Source organism: Lepisosteus platostomus, chromosome 21 (assembly GCF_059453375.1).
Source record: "Lepisosteus platostomus isolate fLepPlt1 chromosome 21, fLepPlt1.hap1, whole genome shotgun sequence".
Taxonomy (NCBI): domain Eukaryota; kingdom Metazoa; phylum Chordata; class Actinopteri; order Semionotiformes; family Lepisosteidae; genus Lepisosteus; species Lepisosteus platostomus.
This window is the reverse complement of record NC_142631.1, coordinates 10,303,036-10,326,853: the sequence shown is the minus strand read 5'-3', so window position 1 is coordinate 10,326,853 and position 23,818 is coordinate 10,303,036. Positions and strand designations below refer to the sequence as shown.

General features: G+C 37.9%; 1 protein-coding gene across 3 annotated transcripts in view; it reads left to right on the top strand.

The window, feature by feature from the left end:
* garnl3 (GTPase activating Rap/RanGAP domain like 3) overlaps window positions 1-3,133 on the top strand; it is a 141,063-nt gene extending 137,930 nt beyond the window's left edge. For all 3 annotated transcript variants that reach the window (XM_088614920.1, XM_088614918.1, XM_088614919.1), the window contains one exon: window positions 1,033-3,133. In XM_088614920.1, coding sequence (XP_088471046.1) covers window positions 1,033-1,189 — 157 coding nt within the window. In that variant the 3' untranslated portion in view covers window positions 1,190-3,133. The remainder of the gene's footprint in view (window positions 1-1,032) is intronic.
* Window positions 3,134-23,818: the final 20,685 nt, after the last annotated feature.

Here is a 23,818-nt window from a genome sequence, read left to right as displayed (position 1 = left end):
TTATGTAATGCAGGATGCAAACTGTGAACCATACACTACTGGTTTTTCTAAAGAAATTGGAGGATTTTGGATACACTATGAAATCTAATCTCTTTTCTTTGTTACCAGCCAACTCATAATAGAGTTTTTTTATACTGCACATACTTAATGCAATACATTTGCAGGCAGAATAATTGGCATTCTGTGTTTGAAACAAAGTTGTTCACTTAAGAACTGAAACTATTTTAGATTCATCTTATTTTTCAATGATACTTCTTCTACACGGTTATTTTTAACACACTCGTTTATTCTAAAAAACGTTAGCTGAGATTGAACCAGGGTGTCGCCCCTTGAAGAGGAGCTGCAGTCCCAATTTTCTCAGACCGGTTATTAAATCTCAGTAACGAAATAAATTATTTGACTGGTGAGCCAAACATCTACAAATTTGAACTAAGTACAAAATCGTGAACTTTGTGAAAACACTAAGTCTCCATGTTGTCGCAAAGCCCTGGTCTCGCCACGGGTTAAAGTGAGAGTTCCCATGAATCGTGAAGTGAAGCGGCCCTTCCTGCTCACTAGTCACCATACTGACTAATGTAATGCGATGCACTAGCGAAGAAGCACATCTTGTGCAGCAGATATTTCACCGCAGAAAGTTTCCAAAGTGATCTGCATGCAGAGTCAACAAGTAAGTTGTTCCATTTTATCAGCAAAACCGTCGCGAAGTCGAGAGAAATATTTCTGTTGGATGAAAAAAGATGGATTCACAAACCTGCTTGTTTACTATCTAAACTGGAAGTTTTGTTGCCTGATTCTGAATCACAGAATATGGCACTGCCCATAACTGCAAATGTCATCTATCTGGTGGTGTAAATTGGAGGTTTTACAAGTTACTGTGCACATTGTGGTTTGAGATGCACTCATCAATGCTGATTCTCCCTAACCCCTCCATAAATAAATATTGTTGCAGTTCCCCTTCAAGTCTACAACAGTTTGATCACAGATGCAAAATCTTAAATGATCATGTTTTCCTGGGGTGGGGGGGTTTTGCAGGATAGTTTCAGAATCTTTCGACACGGACTCTGAAAGTCAACGGCACTGCTCCACTAGCTCGGACACAGACGTTGTCGGAGTTCGAGAGGAGAGCCCCCCACTGACCAGCCCCTTCACCCTCGCCACTTCCTTTGAAGATGTAGTCGACTTGAAGTGAAGACAATCTGGAACCCATCTTTGTATGCCTCTCATTCTCTTCAATTTCTACACACACGATAGGAATGTCACGATGTGTTATTGCTTTGTTGTGAGTTTGTCTCTTTCACGGAAAGCTGCTGTGTTTGGGGAAAGTAAAATCCTTCAGGAATGAACAGTGAACATCATCAGGCTATCCAGACAACATTAACATTTCTCTCGTTTCACTTAACAGTTCGTGTGTCTGTCAAAGTCAAATTTTTTAACACTCTACAGGCAGATACAACAGTGTCAGCTATTTTTTCACTACTCTTTTTAGGTATGAAATTAAATTCCAGAAAAGAACAGTAGATTGCAGTGTATCTTAGTGTCACTACTCACATCACTCAATTTTACCAATTCGTTCGTTGTTTTAGAAACTACAATTCAAAACTAGACATCATCATACACTATTAATGGTGATTCACCAAGCTTGATCACAGATGCAAAATCTTAAATGATCATGTGACGTCTAGAATCCACTAAAATAAACAGCTGTTGTTGCCTTTTTTTTCTTGAAACACTCCTTAGTAAATGCCTGGAAGAAAAGTGTATAACATCTAAGGTGACGTCATATTTTGTGTATTTGGGTTGCCATTTTTCATAACGAAATGGCTATCTATAAATAATGAACATTTGAGCATGGGTACAGAAAGCATTGCTTTCATTTTTTATAGTTTTTATTCACAAATAAGCGAGCATGAACATACATATGGTGCACAGTTCCTCCTTTGTCTTGCACGGTCGCATCTGTGTGGTAACGCAGTGTGTACAAAGAAAAATCCTCAGTTTTCCTACTTTGACTCAGGATTAAGCTTTGGAATGTGCCTCAAACTGGTTTTGGTTGGGACCCAACCAAGGATGCAAGCTGAACTCACAGGTTAAGCATTAAATTGAAAACAGGTGGAGATGTAAGAAACAAACCAAAAAAAAAAAACAAAGGATTGGGATGTCATTCAGTACAAAAACAGCCAAACCTTAAAAGTGCTTAATATCAAATGCAAACTATCCAAATTAAGAAACTAATACATCATTAGAAGAAGATTAGAACTTAAACTCCCAAGAACTTTTAAAATATCTGAACAGTGATTATATCGGGAGCTGGACTAACACAGTGACCGCAATAAAAGATAATCCGCATTGTTTTTTTTTTTTAAAAAGGTGAAAATAAAAACGAGAAAGGGACTAAATTCTTCTTCTTAAAACAGGCTGTTAACTAAACTAATTCAAGGAAGAGAAGAAACTGTAATTTAGGAGGACATATTAGGAGGCCTGAATGTACCTTTTTACCGCCGTAGTGATGTCTAAAGTTAAACTCCAGCTTCAAGATGCCATAAACATTATTGTGGCATTCCTACAGTGTTGCTACTCTCCCTGTACAGTGCATGTCTGCCCTGTCTTTTCTCTCCTCTTGCACTTGGAAAGACCAACCACCTCTGTTTACCTGTTTAAATGTGAACTCTTGAACACTATTATGAGCCTTGAGAAATAAAGAAAAAAATGGGACTATTTTTGCAAATTTATTTACTTATTTATTATTATTATTAAGTATTGGTGAATGAGAGATATTTGTTGGTTGAGGTTTGTACTATATTAGTTTTAATGTTTTTTTTTAGTATTTCATGACCCCTAGACTTTTAGCAGTGGTTTTGTATCTAACTGAATATGTACTGTTTAGACTGTTGCTAAACCTCTGTCATATTAAAGAAAACAAAAAAAAACACCAAGTGTCTTAAAATATATTGTATTGCCATTGTTTTTAATGCCAAGTACGAATTGTAAATGTTTTGTGTTGAAAATGTGGCCTCTCAAGAAACTGAACTCTTAATATTATTTCTATTATTTGAACTATTTTAAGTGCTGTAGACCACTGCTGTGAAGGTAGTTAATTTTGTTCATTGATATGAAATAAATATTTATGAAATTTGTTGTGACTGTTTCAGACCTATTTCCAGCTGATTTTTCAGTTATGCATAATAGCTCTTTTGCAGACTCTTCTGTAAACAATCAGAATCAGATTCTGAAAAGAATCTTCAGAAACTTTAATGTAAGAATAAGTCCTAGTTATCTTAATTTCACACACCTGTGTTGTACACAAATATGTATTGGTAGGTATGCCTAAGAGATATGTCAAATCATTTTGTGCCAATGCTTATGCAGAAGCTCAACAGTCACGGGCTGCAGAGGAACAAGTAAAGTTTTATTTCAAGCTGAAAAGAGAAGAAAAGAAACAAAACGTTTCAGCTGTGGAGCCTTTTTTCGGGTGTGTATAAGCCTTGTTTATGTATATTACTTGTTCCTTTACCCAGATCATGGCCCATTAGTGAAAAACCTGATTAAACTGAAATGTAAACAAATGTTATTGGCAAAATGAAACAGGTTTTGCCAATTATATTGATAAAGAATGGGAATGAAAATTAAAATTGAATTCCCCTGAGACATTCTGTACTTTAAAGGCAACATAGATCTAAAAAAATCAGTAAGAAGTAAGAAGTAATGCAAATAGCACATTTTCCTTTTCTATTTATGATCTAATACTGATTAAAATAAGTTCTGGAATTTCTCTCCTTGACTATAGTCATTCCGTTACGCACAGCATGAAGACTGACAGTATGTTGGATAATTGTGTAGAGGAGTCTTTCTTCATTATTCTTTATGCAGACAAATTGAATCCACATTATTGAGTTCCCAGCTGATGATAGCCAGTAGCAGTTCTAATAGGCGCCTCTCAGGATCTGGGACAAGCCTGTGTTTTATCAGTCTTTGTGTACACAAAGCCAGCAGAGTGATTAAAATTTTTACTCGCAGGTGTTATTTGTACAGCAGCTGCTGTGCCCTGTGGTGGTCTTGCTATTAAATCCCCCGAGCAGGTAAACATCAGAGAAACTCAGCTTCTAACTAGTAGGGGCTGACAGGTGCTACCTGCTCCCACACTGCCAAAGGAGCCTAATGGGTTCAGACAACCTGTACTAATCTTTACCATAACAATTTGCCCCCACTGGAGCACAAACAGTGGGTCAAGAAAGTCACCACCCCCTTTCAAAATTTGTACTTTTCGTTGTATGAAATTCTGAAAATAAAAACAAATGAAATAAGGCTTGTTCCATTTTTATTTACACACAGTAACCCACAATAGCCAAGGGAAAATACAATTCTAAAACATTCTGAAAATTAATTAACATTACAACAGTAAAATACCTTATTTGGATAAGTGAACATCCCCCTTACAACTGTATTTGTGAACTTGCTCAGGTATAACAAATCACGTTACAAACTAATTGGCTCCCACCTGTGATCAACTGTGGTGATTTTGATTAGTTCAGAATAAAAGCAGCTGTTTCAAAGCAAAGAATCCACTATGGGCAGAAAGGTGCTTTCAAAAGACCTTCAACACAAAGTTGTGGAAAAGCATAAGTTAGGAGATGGGTATAAAAAGATTTTAAAGACTTTAAGTATCCCATGGAGCACAGTCAAAACCATCATTAAGAAGTGGAAGGCACATGGCACCAGCCAGACCTTGCCTAGAACAGGCCGTCCCTTGAAACCGTATGACAGAGTAAGAAGGAGACTGATTACAAAGGCTACCAGGAGGCCGCTGGCAATTGTGAACGAGCTACAGACCTTTATGGCAAAGATTGGTCTTTGTGTGCGTGTGACAACAATATCACAAGCGCTCCACACATCTGGCCTCTATGGGAGAGTGGAAAGAAAAAAGTCACTCCTTGAAAAAAGGCACATCAAGTCTTGTTTATGTTTGGCTAAAAAGCACCTTAAAGATTCTGTGGCCAAGTGGCAAAAGGTGCTGTGATGCAAAACGGTACATCTAGCGAAAACCCAAGACGTCTTACCATCCAAAGAACACCATTCCTACAGTAAAGCACGGTGGTGGCAGCATCCTGCTGTGGGGGTGATTCTCTTCAGCTGTACAGTGGCTGAAGGACAGGAAGGTGAATGTCCTTAAGTGGCCTAGTCAGAGCCCCGACCTAAATCCCATCGAAAATCTTGGGAACTGTTTGACTGAGCTTGAACAGTTCTGTAAGGAGGAATGGGCAAATATTCCTCCCTCTAGGTGTGCAAAGTTGGTAGAGATGTATCCAAACAGACTAAAGTCTGTAATTCAAGCAAAAGGTGCTTCTACCAAGTATTAACTCAGGGGGACGTTCTCTTATCCAGCCCAGTTATTCTAATTTTTTTTCCAGAACGTTTGCTTTCTTTTTTCACTTGGATGTTGCAAGGTACAATTTGTAAATAAAACTGGAAGAAGTCTGATTTTATTTGTTTTCTTTTAGGGCTTAAGGGCAACAAAAGGTGAACATTTTGAAAGGGGGTTGTGACTTTCTATACCCACTGTATACGTGCTGCTTTTTGAGTCCTCTAAGAACACAAATCACACTAATATTCAATCTTCTAACCATGCTGTAAGACAAGTACTAGGTTTTTTTCTTCAAATCACATGCATTCAGACTTATTGGGACTTCTGTCTCATTAATAGGTGAAATGAGTATATTTAGTTCAGTTTACTAGTTAAGGAAATTAAGAAATCAGTTTACCCCAATTTCTTTGTTTGAAGGGTTACAATATAAGGCAACTATATTATAAGGCAACAGTCTATCTGATTTGAGTCAGTGACGCACTAGGCAAAGTAAAGTAGTTAATTGCTAACACTGTGAATACATCTTGATATGTTGCATGACACTGTAGGGACATACCTGGCCTGTTGACAGCTATATACAGTATATGCTCCACTGGCAAAGCATATGCTATACATTTACAAGCTCATACTTGCACACACAAATAAATTGAATAAATTGTAAATGAAATATCGCACTGGTAGTACTCAAGATAGAGACTCCTTCTTGCATATGGTGTTTTATAGATTTTGTTACAGAAACCAGAGGATGTCATATTATTGTCATAATGCTCGCATCTTGTTCATCTTCAGATAAGAAAACAGCCATGAAAGGTGAGCATGCTGCCTCTCCAAAGATCTCAGATTAATCTCCTTCTGCAATCAACTAATGAGATTAAATCAGAAGACAAAACAATATTGCAAAGGTCAGACCTTATAAAGAAAATGAATACAGTTAAATGTGCTAATTAAAACTGGCACACTTTAAATTGGCTCAAAGAGGCTCCCTCCTGCACAAACACTATTCCCTTATATCTAGACAGCGCTTTTAGAATGAATTATTCTTTAATGATTTATTAAGAGTTTTTTTTTTCAATGTCAAGATCCAACAATATGCAGACTGTAGTGATTTAGCATGCATTTTTTTCCAATATTTTAGGGAATTTTAGACGTTTCTAAATGTGTGTTAATGGCTATTATCCTTCAGGAATATGATTTTTTTCCCCAATAACTATCATTAGAAATGGAACAGCACTACAGAACATTCTGCTGGCCAACACCTAAAAGGAACCATACATTTGATTCTTAGTCGTTACTGGTGGTCCAATTCCAAACATTTAAATGAATTACATGCGTGGCATGTTCAATTTAATCAATACAATTAGGTTCAGATTTGTGCATTCTGACAACTTTCCACATTTTCAGTGCTGAAGGTTTTATATGCCCAACTAATAAAAGAGGTGTTAGTATGGAAATCCTGTGTATATTGTAATGATATAATTTTATTTCAGCCTGTGAAATAGCTAAGTCAGAAGACATGTTGATGGTGTTCGTTACTACTTTATTCCTTCTAGCAAATCACCTTCTGACAGCAATTTTCTATTGATAAGAAAAAAGAACTACAGCAGCTCTGAAAACTATATGTAATATATATATACAGTTCACCCTTTATAACTTCACAAAATCTGATACTGGCAATGAAAGTGATGTTTGGCATACAGGAGGTGTTAAATTGAGAATGACAGCATAAGAGATACTCTGTTTAAAAAAGTTCATAGAATTAATCAAGTGAGACGCCTTGTGCATGTAATAGAGTATCTGAGTGAGATTGACCAAGAGAGAAAATATTAGGATGAACGAGGGTAGAATTTGAGAAAAGCGTTGTCTTTTTAATCTGGGGGGTTGCTTTTGACTGGAGTTTAGAGAGGTAAATAAAATGAAAATGAGAATCAATGGAACTTCTCCACAAATAATCCAAAGGAGGAGATGTGCATGTGTAAGAAAAACACATTTTGTCATTTTAATTATCTTTTTCAACAACCTCAAAAATAAAAAGATGAGGATTAAATCCTAAGAAAGATCAAATAATGTTGAAACTGTCAGTTCCACTTGAACTAGCATTGGGCCTTTAAAGCTCGCTAGATACACTAAGTATTTCTGCATACTGTATATATTTAATATCAGAATGAAAATACACTGCTAGATTTGCGTGGTACTGCACATATTGAATTCAAACAGACAATTTAATCTGGCAATCTGCATTTGCAATTTTCCTGTCCAGACATAAGGCAAAACTATTAGAAAGGAGCAAAGGGGGATTCTAATGTGCTAGTGATTTCGCAGGGCCATTCCAAACTGTGACTCTGCAGATGTCCACAACAGAAGTGCAGTGACTGGTTCCAGAAAAGCCGGCCTGCAGAGCCGAGCAGTGAGCTTTCAGGCCACTCAATATATCAAAGTGGCTGTAGCTGTGTGCTGTACTGCAGGAGTGCCTTCTAACTGATTTACAGGGATGCCTATGCAGTAGATGACAAGAAGGAAGGGCATTGTCTTCCTCTGATTCTGTTTAACTCAGGACACTGGAGGGCCCATGACTGTCAACACAATGCTGATCCAGCAGAAACATCGCATAAAAATAACGCTTTTGTTGTTTTTAGCGGAACAGGTAGTTGTATTGAGATTAATGACCCTGCCAAGCATGTTGGCACAACAGGCAGCTACTGCCAACGATGGCAGCTGATCACAGATTGAACTTCAATTGATCTCTCGCCTCTAAGCAGATGAGGACATAACTCTAACATGGCCAGCTATCTCTCTACTGGACTCTTTACTGTAGTCCCAATAGCAGCTGTGCTTGAATTAGCAAGGTGGTTCGGCCTTTTTTGTTTTAACAGATGTGTGCTTCTTCATTACACTCTAGGACCCTGTGTGAATGAGTATTAAGGGAACATCTCAGAGTTTTTTCAGACAACACTACAGAGAAAGGGAATGTTGAGGAAAGGTTCAAGAAACGTAGTCTTTTTAAGCAAATAAGTATTCAATGCAATTGAAAAAACAATACCTACAGTACAGCATTTAAATATTAAAAATTAAACCAAATTTACATTAGGCCTGATGCAATTAGACAACCACATTATAAGTAAGGGCTCCACAGAAATCTAAATTCCATAGGAAATATTAATAGATGTTCCAGTTGCAGTTTACCCTGGAAGGAAGCACAGATCCTGGAATTTGGCATAGACCAAGGCTAAAGGACAGCCAGCTTAAGCCACTGCCAGTATTTAGCGCACTGCAGTCTGTTCCCTTCTGCTATTACAGTAGGAGTCCAGAAGGCACTGAATCTGATATGCACACTTTTTTCAATATTCACCACAACAGTTTCATGATTGTTGTTCAAACATCAAAACCTCAATGTACATTTTAATATTTTAATGCTTTTACAGACTCTGCTCAGCTCTAATCTTGGACTCACTAGCAGTAGTCATCAAACTGAATAATTTTCAAAATGATTTGGTTCTCTTCTTGCAAGAACTTATCATAGGCAGGTATAAACTATAAGTGTAAATGACATAGTTCTGCCCTTTGTGTTTAGAATGTTGAAATCCGGGAAAATGGCACATTAATTTATCATCAAATAAAAAGAGCAAATTCTTGAGAATGAAGAAAACGTTCCAAAATAAAAGGAATCTGCTTCTCTTCTCCCTCAAATGATGCATAAAGGGTTAGATACAGAAATGACCTCAGTCATCCAGCAGAGTGTGCACTGTGAAGGTGAAACTGAAAGCTGTGATTATTAAACAGCCAAAGCAAAGGTCAAAGGTTTGTTGCAAGGGGATACTGTAGTTATCCCATATCTGCAGTCATGAGGACAAGAGCTCAACACTTTGAAAGCAGTCCTTGCATGAACCTGCACGCTTCATTTTCAGACTTCAGCAGAACATGCTCGGCTTCTCGATTTTGGTGCATCAGAAGACCGATTCCTTTGTTTTGCCTTTTTAAATACCATCCTCAGCTTCTCAGGCTATTTTTCTGTCTGTGTAATGCTTTGCTGCCACCCTTAGACTCTTCTAAATAATTGCAGCTGCTGTACAGTACATTCATTGCAGAATTTGTTCCATGAAATCCTCAAAAGTCCTTTGATTTTTAAGTTAACCTGTCCTTTGTAGCTACTACTTCTGTGCAGTTTACTTTAATTTATACAAACATGCAGTATGCTTTCCTAAAGATGCCTAAGGAACTTAATAAATAAATACCATAAATATTTATTTCTTGCATACTAATATTAAAAACCCGAGCTCTAAATTCTTCTTTTGCAAAAGCAAAGCCTCACGTGGAATTGCCTTCACTAAGTGTAAACCAAGTCCTAATCAACAAAGGTTTTAACGATGTACCGATTGATTATTATAATACACTGTACACTTGGGACTGAGAAGATGCAGCATGACCTTACAGAAATGGGGAGAAGCCCCTGCTCACAATGTCCCTGTAAGTGCAGCTCATACTGCTGTACCTTTGAAGAAACTGCCGAATAACACTCACAGATCAATTAGTGACTAACAGCCAAGCAAGCTTGTGGGACAAAGAAAGCCCTTTGTTGGTGACCTTTCTTATGTTCTAAATAAAGACCACACCAAAGACATTACTTTACCTTCTGTGTTTTTCAATCCACAAGCTGAAAGTTAACCACATCATTTCAAAATCTGCTTTAATATACTCCAATGCTCAGGTGACCATAAGCTCCAAAAATGAATACTATACTATCAAACCTGCCAAACAATCCGGTATCCGAACAAAAAAACACACTATCTTACATCGTAGTATATTGAGTCTGATTTTGAATTACACTTCACTATTAACTATTTATTCATGATACGAATTAAGTTACTTAAATGTGATACAGAAAACTCATTTACAAATGTACATACCTGTTAAACCTTTTTTGCAATCACTGTTACCCCTTGGTTAGACAATTCATGTAATTTGCTGCAAGAAACATGCCGGTAAGGAGATGTGTACATGCTAGATGGACAGGTTGTGGATTAAATCCCACTGCAACAGCACAAGAGCTCAGCAAAAAAAAGCAGTTTTGCACTTAACTGGTCTTCTAAACGTCACAGGCTAATGTATTATATTAGGGCTATATCGTTATTACACTATCTATGCTAATAACCATTTTTTAACTGTTCTCTTTTTTTATTTTGCTTCTCTATATTTTAAAAAAAAATTTTGATTGCTTTTGGACATTGCAACGGTTGTTTTCCTTGAAAGGCGCTATAACAAATTGCTAAAAACAGCTATTTTTAGCTTGCTTTTTTAAACCACATCCTACAGGTTATTTTTAGCTATCCTCCATCTGGTTGTCAAATGCATCAGGCTTGTAGCGTATCCCACAGACCATGGACCATGTGTTCGCCTGCTGCACAGTATCAAACCCAATTGATTATGCTGTAACTTTACAGCATGCTGCAGCTCAATGACTCAGGTTGTTGTCTACAACCTGCCTTTACAATTACACACTGGTTTTAAAAAAAAGGCGTCTCGAGCTTGGTAAGGGGGGATAGAGAACGTCTGCCTTATTTACACATTGCACAGGCCCTATTGCATTTGACAAGCATGTAACGAACAAATGTGAATTCTAAGTTAAATCATGTGTCCAGCAATGAGAGACTATCGGAATTTTGCAAATAAGCAGCCCAAAGGAGTAATCCTACAGTCTTAATTATGTCAAATCTTCAAACTGTTGTCAAACATTGGCTGTGGGATACAAATAAAACCCAATACAAAATTCATTCATTCCCTCATTAGTTAAAAAATAGAGTACAAAATCTGATGATCTCTTTCCAATAAATGAGACCATCCAGCATTATCCAGACAATCTCGGACATTATTATTGTTACTTGGTCTATAATTTGTCAATAAGTACAATTAGTAAGTGACATTACCAGTCTGAGAATTACAAATACTAGGGCAAGACAGTATTAGGCAGAAGGTAAGAGCTACTGTAGGGTTTTGAATTGGATACATGTAGCAATAGACAGGGAGTCAGAAGAAAGATTTGTGAAGGCTTGTCAGGGGTAAAATAATCAAATTCTATTGTCTTTATTGGTTAATGCTTGCTGAATATGTAATTAAAATAAAAGTTCAGACATATTATGGGAAAAACAGAAAATTAATTGTATTAGTCTAGGCTCTGACCTTTTAAGATGGAATAGATTTCAGTCATGTCTCAAACCTTTCTAAACAGTGCCTCACGAATCCTAAACAAACCAGACCCCATCTTGGAGTCAACAACTGCTGCATTTTATTACATGCTAAGCTGGCCAGAGCCCTACAGCTGTATTCTGAATATGCTCTTGGTTCCAGTGATTAAAACAGCATCCATCTTGTTTTTAAACTAACAGCTGCCACAGACAGAAGTCAGTTGATTTTTCGAGAAGGCTTTTTTAGGTAAGGAACTGCCTTTACTGCAGAAAAAGATAATTCGGTACGGTCTTGGGGATCAAAGAAAAAATAATATACCCCCTCTGAAAGCAACAGAATCCCAGTGGCAACATGGGAAGTATCTGAGATGCATTTAAATGCTTTCCTTCTTGAATGATATTTAAAATTGCAGAACAGGGAGAAACAATAATGATTACTTTTAAGGTGAACTGAATTGAAAGAAGTACACAGACTGCATTCTTATTTAAAAAAAAACTGACTATTAATACACATATATATACCTGAACGGAAATAAAATGAGATAAGCTGTAAAAGAACAGCTGTGTGCTCTTGAACATTGCTGCAGGCTGTGGAGGTAGGCAAAGCAGGCGAAATAGGTAGAGCTCCACAGTTGAGCAAGCCCTGCTGTTCCAATCGTCAGTGCGCCTTGGGCATAATTACGTCGTACTTTCCTGTCAAACTCAACAGGCTGGAGTGATGGTTTAATATGCCACTGCTATTAACCTGCCTGCCAGAGAGGCCCCTGTACCACAATCTGGCAAAAAAATGTAAATGACAGGAAAAAAAAACGTCTCCTGTATGGGATCCGACAGGACATAAGAGATTATAAGATTATATCAGCTTCTATATCTGCAGCTTCATGGATGGTACTGTCCAACTGTCATTAAGCCCAATTATGAAGAAGAAATCAAGTTAAATACGTGCAAATCATTAACAAACACATCTTGACATTACTGTTTTAATTTTTACTGTATGTATAAATGGGAGAATGAGTATTCCTTTTAGCTACAGTAAAAAATAGAAGAGTACACACAAGAGAAGGCCCTTCAGTCAATCTAAACAGTGTATTCTATACACCCATAACTCATTTTGGGAAAGAAGTTCCTCCTGCTTTAATCCTAATTGTACAGACTTTGCCTTTGGCTCCTTGTTTACTACTGGCCCAGGAAAAGTCTTCTGGGATGACTTTGTCGTCTACCACAATTTTGAATACTCCTAAAAAGTCTTCTTACATATCCTCGGCTCAAGATAAAACATACTCATTGAGTAAATATCTGTGTATGACAGGCCCTTAAGGTCAGGAATTCACTTTGTAAATTTCCACTGGGATAATTATAAAAGCGTTATACATTTTTGTAACATGGGGATCAAAACAGTACACAATATTATACTGTATATGCCACTGCACTGTGTAACTTATCATAACATCCCTTGATTAAACAAATGAACCACATATGATAGTCATTTAGAAGTTGTATTTTTTTCTAAAAACAGATTTCTCCAGAGCTAATGTATACTGCTGTGCATTTTAGAGTTTACCCTATGTCTCTAGAACATTTTGGAGTTGGAGACAATATGCAATCACACAGGCAGGTGTGATCGAAGAGCATCTGATGTTTCAATGTTGTATCCTATGCTGTGCAAAAACTCTCAATCACACAAAGCAAAGCTCTGGCTATCATCCAGCCTTCCAAGAAGAGAAATGACCAGGCACATTTAATGAATCCCCAAATCAGCTTTGATTTGAGAATAAAAATATGCTTGTTTGAGTGTGCTGTCACCTCTACTCAGACAGATTAGAGGTCTGGAAGCAAATCCACGCCTCAGGGCAGAACGTTCCATCAAGACACACAGTATCTTCCCTGAAGTCATTTAAAATACTATGGAGTCTGAAACGACTATAATGCTGAAAAAACTGGATTTTAGAGAAGTGAGTATTTCAATGAACAATTCCCCAAAAATGCAATTTAATTTAGTATTTTTATTTCTTAATTAGGAACCCTTATTTTTTCCCTCCTTTTCTTCCTTGTTTCCAAATAAACACCAGGGTCCGTGAGTATTTCAATGAACAATTCTCAAAAAACGCAATTTAATTTAGTACTTTAATTTCTTAATTAAGAACCCTTATTTTTTCTCTCCTTTTCTTCCTTGTTTCTAAATAAACCCACAATAACAGATTTAATTATCCATTTCCGCAGGTCAGGTCAGTTTACAGGTCAGTATGTCCTGGGTGAGAGGATAGAATTATACATTAAATACTGCCTTCCTAGTCTAAACCACAGGCCTCAACAGCTAGGTAGTTGAAATTCAAATGCTTAGGAAGGAACTCTATTTATTTTGGATTATAGCGTGAGAATAAAATCCTTCAGCTCTGACATTTTTCATCCATTGTTCGCTTCAAATAGTCGGCACCGTTCACTTCCAGTGCTGCAAATATTACCAGCATTCCTAATGAAATATCTTGACAGGGTGATTTATGATTTAAATTTGCACAGTGCTTCAGTAAGAAACGCAGAACAACAATCCTGCCTTCCCATCAAACGACTTCAAAAACAAGCTACCTTACAAAATAATAGATGTCTTATTAAACCGCTGAGATCAATATCAGGAAATGGCCAAAAACATGGCTATTGTGCTACACTTGCACATCAAGCTCAGCTGATACAGCTATATAAAAAATTAAACCAATTTAAGCAGAGCAGACTGACATTTAAACTTATGTGAAATGCCAAAGTCTTTGTCTTCATTTGGATACAACACCAAGTTAAATAAACTTGCTAGAAAGTAGGAGGTCACATGCCAAGAGCCTTCCTGCAGTGGAAAAACTTACAGACTTCTCTCTTAATGAAGGCCTGAGTTCCAGCAGTGACTATTCTCTCATTTCCACCTGCCACTCTGAGCAAGTGGAAAAGAAAATCTCTTCTAACTGGCAGAGTATTCAGTGACTTATATACTGTACATCAAATTTACAAGCACAAAGCAAACTAAAGATATGATCAAATGCAAATACCATAAAAACTACATGAAAAAAATGAATGAGGACAATGAATATGAAAACAAAAAACAGTGAAATACAATGAAGAATATACAGATAGTCTGAATTCATCTCCTTTAGATGGTTCCCGTCTTTCATATGTTCATTATTTGAACAATTAATTTGTTAATACTGTTACCAGTGTTGACTATGAAACTGGGAGCACAATTGCTACAATCATTAGAATAGCTTGAGCAGTCTTTACTAGAGCAATTAGCAAAGGAATTTTGTATTTAAATACTTTTTTAACAGAAAACGCTCTTTTCCCCAATACTTTTTTCAAATATGTTCAACAGCCTATAAAGTGTTGTTTTGGTTCAAAGCAGTGAACAGACAACTGCTCCCGAGTCATGAAAGTTTGGGAATAAATTTGCTTGAACGACTGAGAAATTAAAAAAATATGTTGCTGCAGATCTCCTGTAAAAGATGTCTGCAGACAAAGCACTAATGCAGAAAATTTGTAGAATTCAAAATATTGCAATTAAAACAAGCTGAATGTCTCTCCGCACTCCCAGCGCCTCAAAACTTATCTAGATGGCACTGTTGTTATGTTTGCAGCTCTAGTTAACAGCATAACCTTAACTCGCAGACAAAATTCGGATCTAGGATGCATAACGCTACAATTTTTACAATATTTCTCTGTTCTACAATAAAGGTCAAGTCTCATTTATGGTTCATGTAACCAAATACAGAAATGCAAACCAACATAAACCCTACAATTTTCCGGGCTTAATATTGTTCTTTATTTTCATGTCTGCTACTTTGTTTCTTTCTACCTTTTATAACAAGTAAAGAAGTTTCGGAAATATTGCGTTATTTTCAAACAACTTTTGTCGAGGGATTCGTTAGGGGAAATTAACTGAATTCCTGTTACGGAAAAACGTTAACGTGTGGAAGAAAACAGCTCCCTCCTGCCTTTTATTATTATAGTACTTCTGAGTGTATTGACTGATCAGAACAAATTATTTTAGTTCACAAAGCAGCAGTACTTACTGTAAGTATTCAGACGGCGACCAGTCGGTCTCTTAACTATGAGCTACTGCAGGTGTGCAAAACTTTTTCTCCTGAGAGACATAAGGGGGCGACAAATCGACATCTGCAGGGATTTGGAAGAATTTGAGTGCGTTGCATGGTCCGTAGATTCATTTTACACGTGATTCATGGACTGTACCCCAAAAACCCTGGCACAGATTCAAACAATAAATGGAAACGTGAAACCGCTAAACGTATCCACTATTACAAATTATCCTATGCTATGAAAAGTAATCTCTCGCCTGCATGAATCTTCTGGCATAATTGGACTAAAGACATTTGGATTTTAAAATGCTTCAGTGGTGAGGGGTAAGGTTAAAACAGCTGTGCGGCATCCTATATATGTAAGCAGACTGATGTGGTTGTTCTCATTTTTAAATGCTGGAGATGAAACTCCGTGAAAATGACAATATATTTTATCACGTACCCTCAGAATGTTTGAAGTATGAAATGTGGGGAGCAGCCACTTCAAACTGGGAAGAGAAGGAAGGGAAAACTAAATTACTGTAAACACAATACAGTGAAATCTAGTGATGTACACACCAACTCATTTCCACTAACGTCCTTTTTGAACTATTGCTCTGTTCTTCTTGTGAGAAGACATATCTGTTAGGTTTCAAATCTTATGAGATTTGATCAATTAAGGTCCCTTGCCAATTCAGTCACATTGGATCTGGTACAGTATTCTCCGACTCAGATTTCTGTTTTTTTTTTCTTTAAAACAAACCATTATTTCCCAAGACTTTACTCCGTGAATGACACAATAATATAGAAGAAAAATCATTAAACATTTGGGTTAGGAACTTATCTTAGTTCCTTAGTAACCAAGATTTTCTTCCTCCATCAGTTTTTCCAGCAAATAAAAGGGACAGACACATTAGTAAGACAAATGGTCTCAGAGATTTGAACATGCGGTGTTGTTCCCCGACCAATTCATCACCAGCCTGTAATTTGGGAAGCAGAGATTCAGTCCCCTGAGGTGTAAGTACGGCCTGTGAAAGCCTTCGAATCTTTCAGCACTCTCTCTCTCTAAATTTCCCTGTCCCCCCGGCCTGACCGGAGAAATGCCACCTGGACAAAGATATGCTTGATTAGATAAACACAAATCAAAAATGTTTCTGCACTGGGGCCTCCATAACACAAACCTCTCTGACATGAAAGGCTGTCTTTCTGCAGTGATAACTTTGTGATTACTTTTGACATTGTGGACTCGCAAAGTTTTTCTTCTCTTAATGCCATGCAGGCTGGGCCTGCTCTGTTCTGGAATGGGTAAGAAAATAGTGTCTACTGGCAGTGGACCAGTAGATGGCACAATTCCCGCTGGACCATAATGTTCTCAAATCAATGGCCCAGGGGACAGGTGACACATCCTTCAAATGACACGTCAAACTATGGTCCTATTTGGTCATTAAAAATCCCAGGTGCTCTTTTTGTAAAAGTTAGTGTGTTAGCCTACATGAATTCCACACTGGACTTTTACAATCTGGCCTTCTCCAAGTTCCATGTTTATTCAATCCATTCACTCATTTTCTAGCTGCTTCTTCCAATTCAGGGTTGCATGGGAGCCCCTTGACAAGCAACGGACACAAGACAGGGTACACCCTGGATATGGTGCCAGACCACCGTCACAGGGCAGACAGACGGGAACACAGACAATCACACATGTCAATTTTCCCAACAGCCAATTAACCTACCAGTATGTCTTTGGAGTGTGGGAGAAAACAGGAGCACATGGAGGAAACCCACCAGGACACAAGTAGAACATACTAACTCCGTGCAGATGGCACCCCAGGTCCATTGGACCCAGTATTGTGAGGTGCCCCCATTTTAATTCTGTTTGTTAAAAATGTTCACTTCTCGACCTAATCAGCTGTGCAGTGGGTTGCTGGTGCGTAACGGCTGCTGCACGTCACCCGGGTGGTGCCTTCACGTCAGTGGTGGGTGAAGATTGTCCCTTTACATGTGTAAAAGTGCTTGCACAGGAAGAGCTGTGTGCTATTGCATATACAGGTGAGCAAGCTGCATGCATCAGAAGGAATAATGCAAGATTCAGTCATTTTGTTATATTCTCCCCCTAGGCCTGAGCCTGGAGTTGCTGTAGCACTCCCGCCAATAAAGGTGAACTGTGTACTCCATTCACCATTTTCATACTATGTGCCTTACAGTGTCTGTGGCAGAGCTCTGCACTGAAAGTGCAACAGCCTTGCCAAACCATCACCAGGGTTATTGGTTGTGCCTCAGCTGGTGGTATCACTGAGTTGAACCTGCAGTCCTGACAAACTCCTTTATCTGGTTTGCATGTTTCCATCACATCGGCGATGCCACAGCTTAAAGAGGAAACATGCTCTATTTATCTCATTTGCAAGGGCTTGACATCACTAGAGTGTCCATGGTCCATCCATCATTGCTAGACTGCGGCAGGACCAACAGCTGTCAGGAGGATGTTGTCAACTAGATGTAACAAATCAAAGACAGGATGCTCAGTTTCGGAGTTTCGGAAGCTTGCTTCCACACCACAACACCTATGGACCACATTATAGTGATCAAGCATCTCAAACATTGCCGTCGTCATGTTCCACTGCCACCAGACCACAAGAATTTAGTTTGTCCATATAAACGTGAATACTGAAAAAGAATGTTGTTTTCTGATTAATCTCTGTCTGTTGTTTGCTGATGACAGAACACATGTATACAGAAAAAGCCAGGGAGGTTAGCTTATATCTGTGCAAGGGCAAAACATTGTTTTGGTACCATCTACATAATGATGAAAAGTGGTTTAAATGTCAGTTTCAGGAGCTGGTTTTGTTGTACAGTACAGTATATAGTCATTACACTGCACAGCATCATATGGACCATGTTTTGAGACCTGTGCTCAATCCTTTGTTACAACCACACCAGTTTTTACATGACCCCCTAATCTTCCAACACAACGATCTCCACATGGCAAGCATCACTGAAGAGCTTCTGCTGCAACGTGAGATGAACACTGTCCATTGGCTGACTGACACCAAGACCAATTTCACGGCTAGGGTGAGTACGACAGATGAGATCAATAGATGCAGCACATCCACCACTGGCAAAATGTCCCACTGATATAACATGTTCTGGATTTAGAACATGATAACAAACACCATTTTAAAAATGAACCTATCTGAGACTGCTCAAGATTGATTGTTGAAGTGCAATGATTTGAACTGAGGTTGCCCACCACACCCCAAACCACCACAAACACACACAAGCAATGGAAGAGCAGATCTGATGCTGATAATTTGTTTTGAGTGTAAGGTCTGCGGTTTAGAACAGGGGCCTTTGGCATAGCTGCACTTTGCAACGTGTTATAATGTGGTTTGAGGCTATGTACAGACTAATCAACACATTTCACTCACTTTTCTCTTAAATGTGGCTGAGACAAGTACTTTCTCCAAGTCCTTATTTCCCCTGTCCCCTTTTTTCCAAGTCTTCTGTATGCGTACTAGCTAAATGGATGATATTGTTTTTTGACTGTTTCTTTGTACATTGTGTTTTATCAGTAACATCTGAATCTTTGGGGTGGATTGAGATCTTTCCTGGCAGCTTTGAAGCTCTGTGTTTGACAACTGCATTTATTTGACTTGACAAATAGACTTCGGACTAAACAAAATGGCTGCAGGGAAGGTGTAGCAGTTATGGAGTGCATGTCACAAGGTCATTTCCTGGCTGAATTCAAATCGGGGCTCATTGAAGGAGCTTTTGTAAAGTAACATGGGGCCTATTGCCAAGAAGTGACTGGTTTCATTTCAACCTTGTCTGTACAAGAGTTTACTAAAGTATTTTTGAAAGCTGGCAGATTTAGAACCTAGAAACCATACCATCTCAAGCAAAGGGTTCTTGTTAGGCCTAAGGAGGCAATGCTATTGGCCTGTCATGGTTGAAGAACTAATAGGGAAACTAATTGAGTTCTCATGGCGAAATGTTCTAACTTCGCAAAACAATAGTGATAAAGAGCAATGCTTCAGACTAACCAGATACAATCTCCCCAAAACCAAGTGGTATTCCCTCCAATACTTAAGAATAGTTCTCTGGGGTTTAGACTACAGTATTTGTCTGTTCATTTTACAATAGCACCAAACAAAACAGATGCTTGTCACTGACTGTTGGAGGACAGTTACTTTACTTACTTTCACCTTCAATATAGTATGTATACAAGTATACTCCACAGGCTGCTTACTTAGGGAAAAGCCATGATTAATCGGCTGCTTTAGTGGTTTTAAGGACTGCAGCAAAATCGTTGGGCATCAGAATAGATTTGTGTTATTTTTGGCAGATTTCCGCATTGGAATTCTGTACTGTTCTGTTTGAGCAAACACCTAATAAACATTACAGTCAACCCCGATTAGTGGAGGCTAGCTAACTATGAAAAGATTTGTATTAAGGTCTGGAAGCGGGCCTAAAGCATACAAAAACATTGCAATGTCTGCGCACCAAACTACCTTCTCCAGTTATTTCTTATATATATATATTCATTGGTTAAAGTATCTCTGTTTTCCATTTTTAAATTTACCGTGGGACATATACTCAAGTTAAGCTTATTTGCCATTTTGTATTTCCGTGTAAGTTAAAATCAACTTAATTTGTGTTGCTGCCATCTGTTGTTTTTTAGCCTTTTCAAATTACAAAAAGTCATGTCTTTCTCACCTTACATTTACCCTATTTACATTGCAAAACATGATTTATCAAGCAGTTCAAGTTAGTTTGTGTCTCATTATGTAAATTTTAAATGCAGCGACGGACATATTATCTTTTAAAACTGTCTTTGTGTAATGTAACTAGGTTTTGTTTCTCTTAATCTATCAATTAATTTCCCTACGGGATTAATAAAGTATTATCAATCTATCTAGTTAGATGGGGCAAGTTTATAGATGCCGACTATACTGCATGAGAATATTTAACTGGGATGGAATCCATAGAGAGTTCACTTCCTGCTCGCACCGAAGCTAGTCAGACATTGCAAAGAAAAAAGAATAAGCCAAACTATTAGAGCCACACAGATGCACTTGCTCTGATTTCAAATTGTGGTATTTTAAACTGACTGACTTCTGTTTCGTGAATACGGCACATCATTCTGTCCTAACCAGAGAAAATCACAGGATTGAATTGCATCATGACTGACAGGGAAGTTTAAGTTGTAAAAAAGCTATTATGTAAATATGCCATAATAACTGTGGTTTCTCTACATTCAGAAACCTTTTCTTCACAATGTTCAGGAATGACAAAAAATCAGCCATAACTAGGCCATAACACAGGCTCCAAAAGCTCTTCTGGATCTCTAATTGCGTAAGTTTTATGAACTTTATGTGGGTATGAAATTGTGTCATTACCAACAAAGTTACGTAGGTAAATTAATCTTTAAAAATTATTTTACAACCCAGTTTTTCTTTGAGCAATTTTTTTAACGAAAATTATACTGCGTGTGTGCAGTATAATTGCAGGTGATTCTGAATGTTCCGTGCTTCTCGCAAAAGTTAACTCTAAAGACAATTTTAAAACTTTTGTGTAATGTGAAATCTGAGATAAAACAAAAAGGTAAAGTAGTTACACTAAACCCAGGAGGCTTTAAAACTAAATCCAAGGAGTTTGAGCAGTGTGTGTGAGTGTGTTTGTGCAGTGAAATTTATGTCCTGTCATATTGTCAGTAACGAGAACTTAATGCTTCAAGAAATTAGTAGACAGTCAGAAAAACAAGTTCCTCTTCTTGGAGCGTTTTGCGTTCACAGTGTTTTTTTAATTGAAGCATAACACCAAATAAGGAGCAGTGGATGTACCGGGCCTACTTGAAATGGAACGGCAGATTATCTGAAAAGATCGAACAACACAGCCTTCCATTCTGTTGATAAAATTGTTTGGGAGGGAAAAAAAAAGCATTTGGCTCATATTTTGGCAGGAGTAGTGTAGGTTGCTATCCATTAGGGAAAGGGAAGGAGAAAGAGCGAGTGGCAGTGGAGGAGCAGAGCCAGGGAAATTTGATCATTAAAAACCCTTCTGGCTGTCTCGGGGAATTTAATTAAATTGCTGGAGAGAGCTGTGTTGTAAGGGGGCACATCTGGATCCAATATGTGCAGCTTTGATTTTCTTTTTTCTCTCTTTTTTTTTTTTGCTGTGCACTGGAGAACCCCTTGCCCATCTTCATGTTCAAGAGGGGGGAATGATGGAGCCAAAGCACTCAGGATTCTGCAGGGATCTGAATTCCTGCTTCGCCCCCACACCCCTCCTCTGTGTTGTACTTCCAAATGTAGTTTTTTTTTCCTTTTATTTCTTCTTCTATTTTCTTTGCCTTCCACAGAAATGCTACAGGCTGGTTCTGCAGCTGCCTTAATCAGGAAAATAAAGTTGAATATTGTGCTCCGATAATGCGTTAGTAGAATTAACCGCCCTCCGCACGTCAGAAGAAAATTCGAATAGAGTCTGTACCGCAGGATGTGTGACTTTTGACGAAAGAACAAGACAGGCTTGACAGAAAAGTCAGAATAATTATCGTTCTGTTTTTGCATTAATGAAAGAAATATAACGTCGAAAAAATCATCTCAAAGCTTGACGCACCTGGAGGGACTGGTCAGAAGTTGATTTAATGATTTTAGGTATAGCAAACAAGCAATCCCTGGGCTGGCGTGTAACCGCTTCTCTTCTGGGATATTGAACATTTGTTGGCGATAATGAAACAGAAACTGAGATTCATTGTAAGATGTTTTTTTACAGGACCACTTAATAAGATCATCTCACTAAGTTATCAGTAATTATATTGTTTTAATATCTATTACCGTGTACCAATCTAGTACCATTCTCTAAGTCTCTTATAAACACAAAGGCACTGGATGGATCTTAACGCAAAATATGAAAGGTTAGGAAACTTAAATTCAGTGGCAAAACATAATAATGTCATGGCGGTATATACAGTGAATCCAATTCCAGAATTAAGAAAACATCATGCTTTACTTATTCTAAACTGCTGTTCTTCTGTGAATGTAAACTCTTGACCACATTTTTATATTTTATATGTTATGATAGCTTGATCGCCTGTTTTTTTTCTAAGATTATGTTAAATGTGAACAGGGCTGGACTCCATGGTAACGCAGGACACATTTTTAAGAAGTATCCGAGCTGAGCCGTTTAATTCGATTATCAAATTCTTCTGAATCCCATCATTTTGCAGGGCTGAAGGTGAGACGGGATATGATAAAAGCTGAAATTAAAAATGGGGAAAGAAAAGCTGTGTTGGATATCACAATCATCTACATGATCTATATTGATATCACAATCATCTATATTCTTGATATGCGCAGTGCAGTGGTTGGTAAATGCGCGTGTAGGTCAGTTTAAGGTCTACTTTAAAGAGATTAATTCCACGCTGAAAAGGACAAAACGCACACATAGTTTAAGCAACGGCGTACTTTTCAAGTGTCACTGAAAATATACAGTAAGCGATTTTCAAACCGTTAAAGAAATAATCCTTGTTGAAACACAGTGCATTTAATTTGTTTAACAGCGAGGACTTTATCGCTGCTTGTTCCTCTGGATTTTTGCGCTGGTAGATGAAGTCCATAACCGGTATTTTTAATTTTTCCCTACAACTAAAAGTTCAAATGACTACCTGAGTTTAATGGAAAGTTGCAAGACATAACTACAGACCTAGACTATAGTACAGTAATAACAGTGATATAGCGCTCCGTCTCTCCATCTCACCGACTAAATTTGTTCAGAACACACTGAGTTTAAAAATATAAGGCCCCCTGTAGACAGTTATATAAATCTTTGCGTGTTTAAAGAAACTTAGCGGTGCCCTTTAAGTTATTGTGAACAGGAGAAAAAGAAAAAACCGGCAGCGCTTGCTTAGGAACTCGCTTCTCTCTTTGATCGTCGAAAAGGTCATATTTCATTGCAAATCCTTTCGATCCGACGGGTTAGAGGAGGCGGTTGTGAAACTGAAACTTCATGTCCAGAGATTTTCCAATTCCTTTCTATACAGTTGGTTTTGTTCGTCTGTGGAAGAACAAGTCGGTGCAAAAAGGACGAGTTCACTGTAATAAATTATTACAATAATCCACTCAATTAAAAATGCATAAAAAAGACAGCCAAGAACTATTTTGTTGATGGGAAACGTATACTTATATGCATACTGCTATTTGCAATTCAACCTCAATATAATTGGACCAAGATGTACT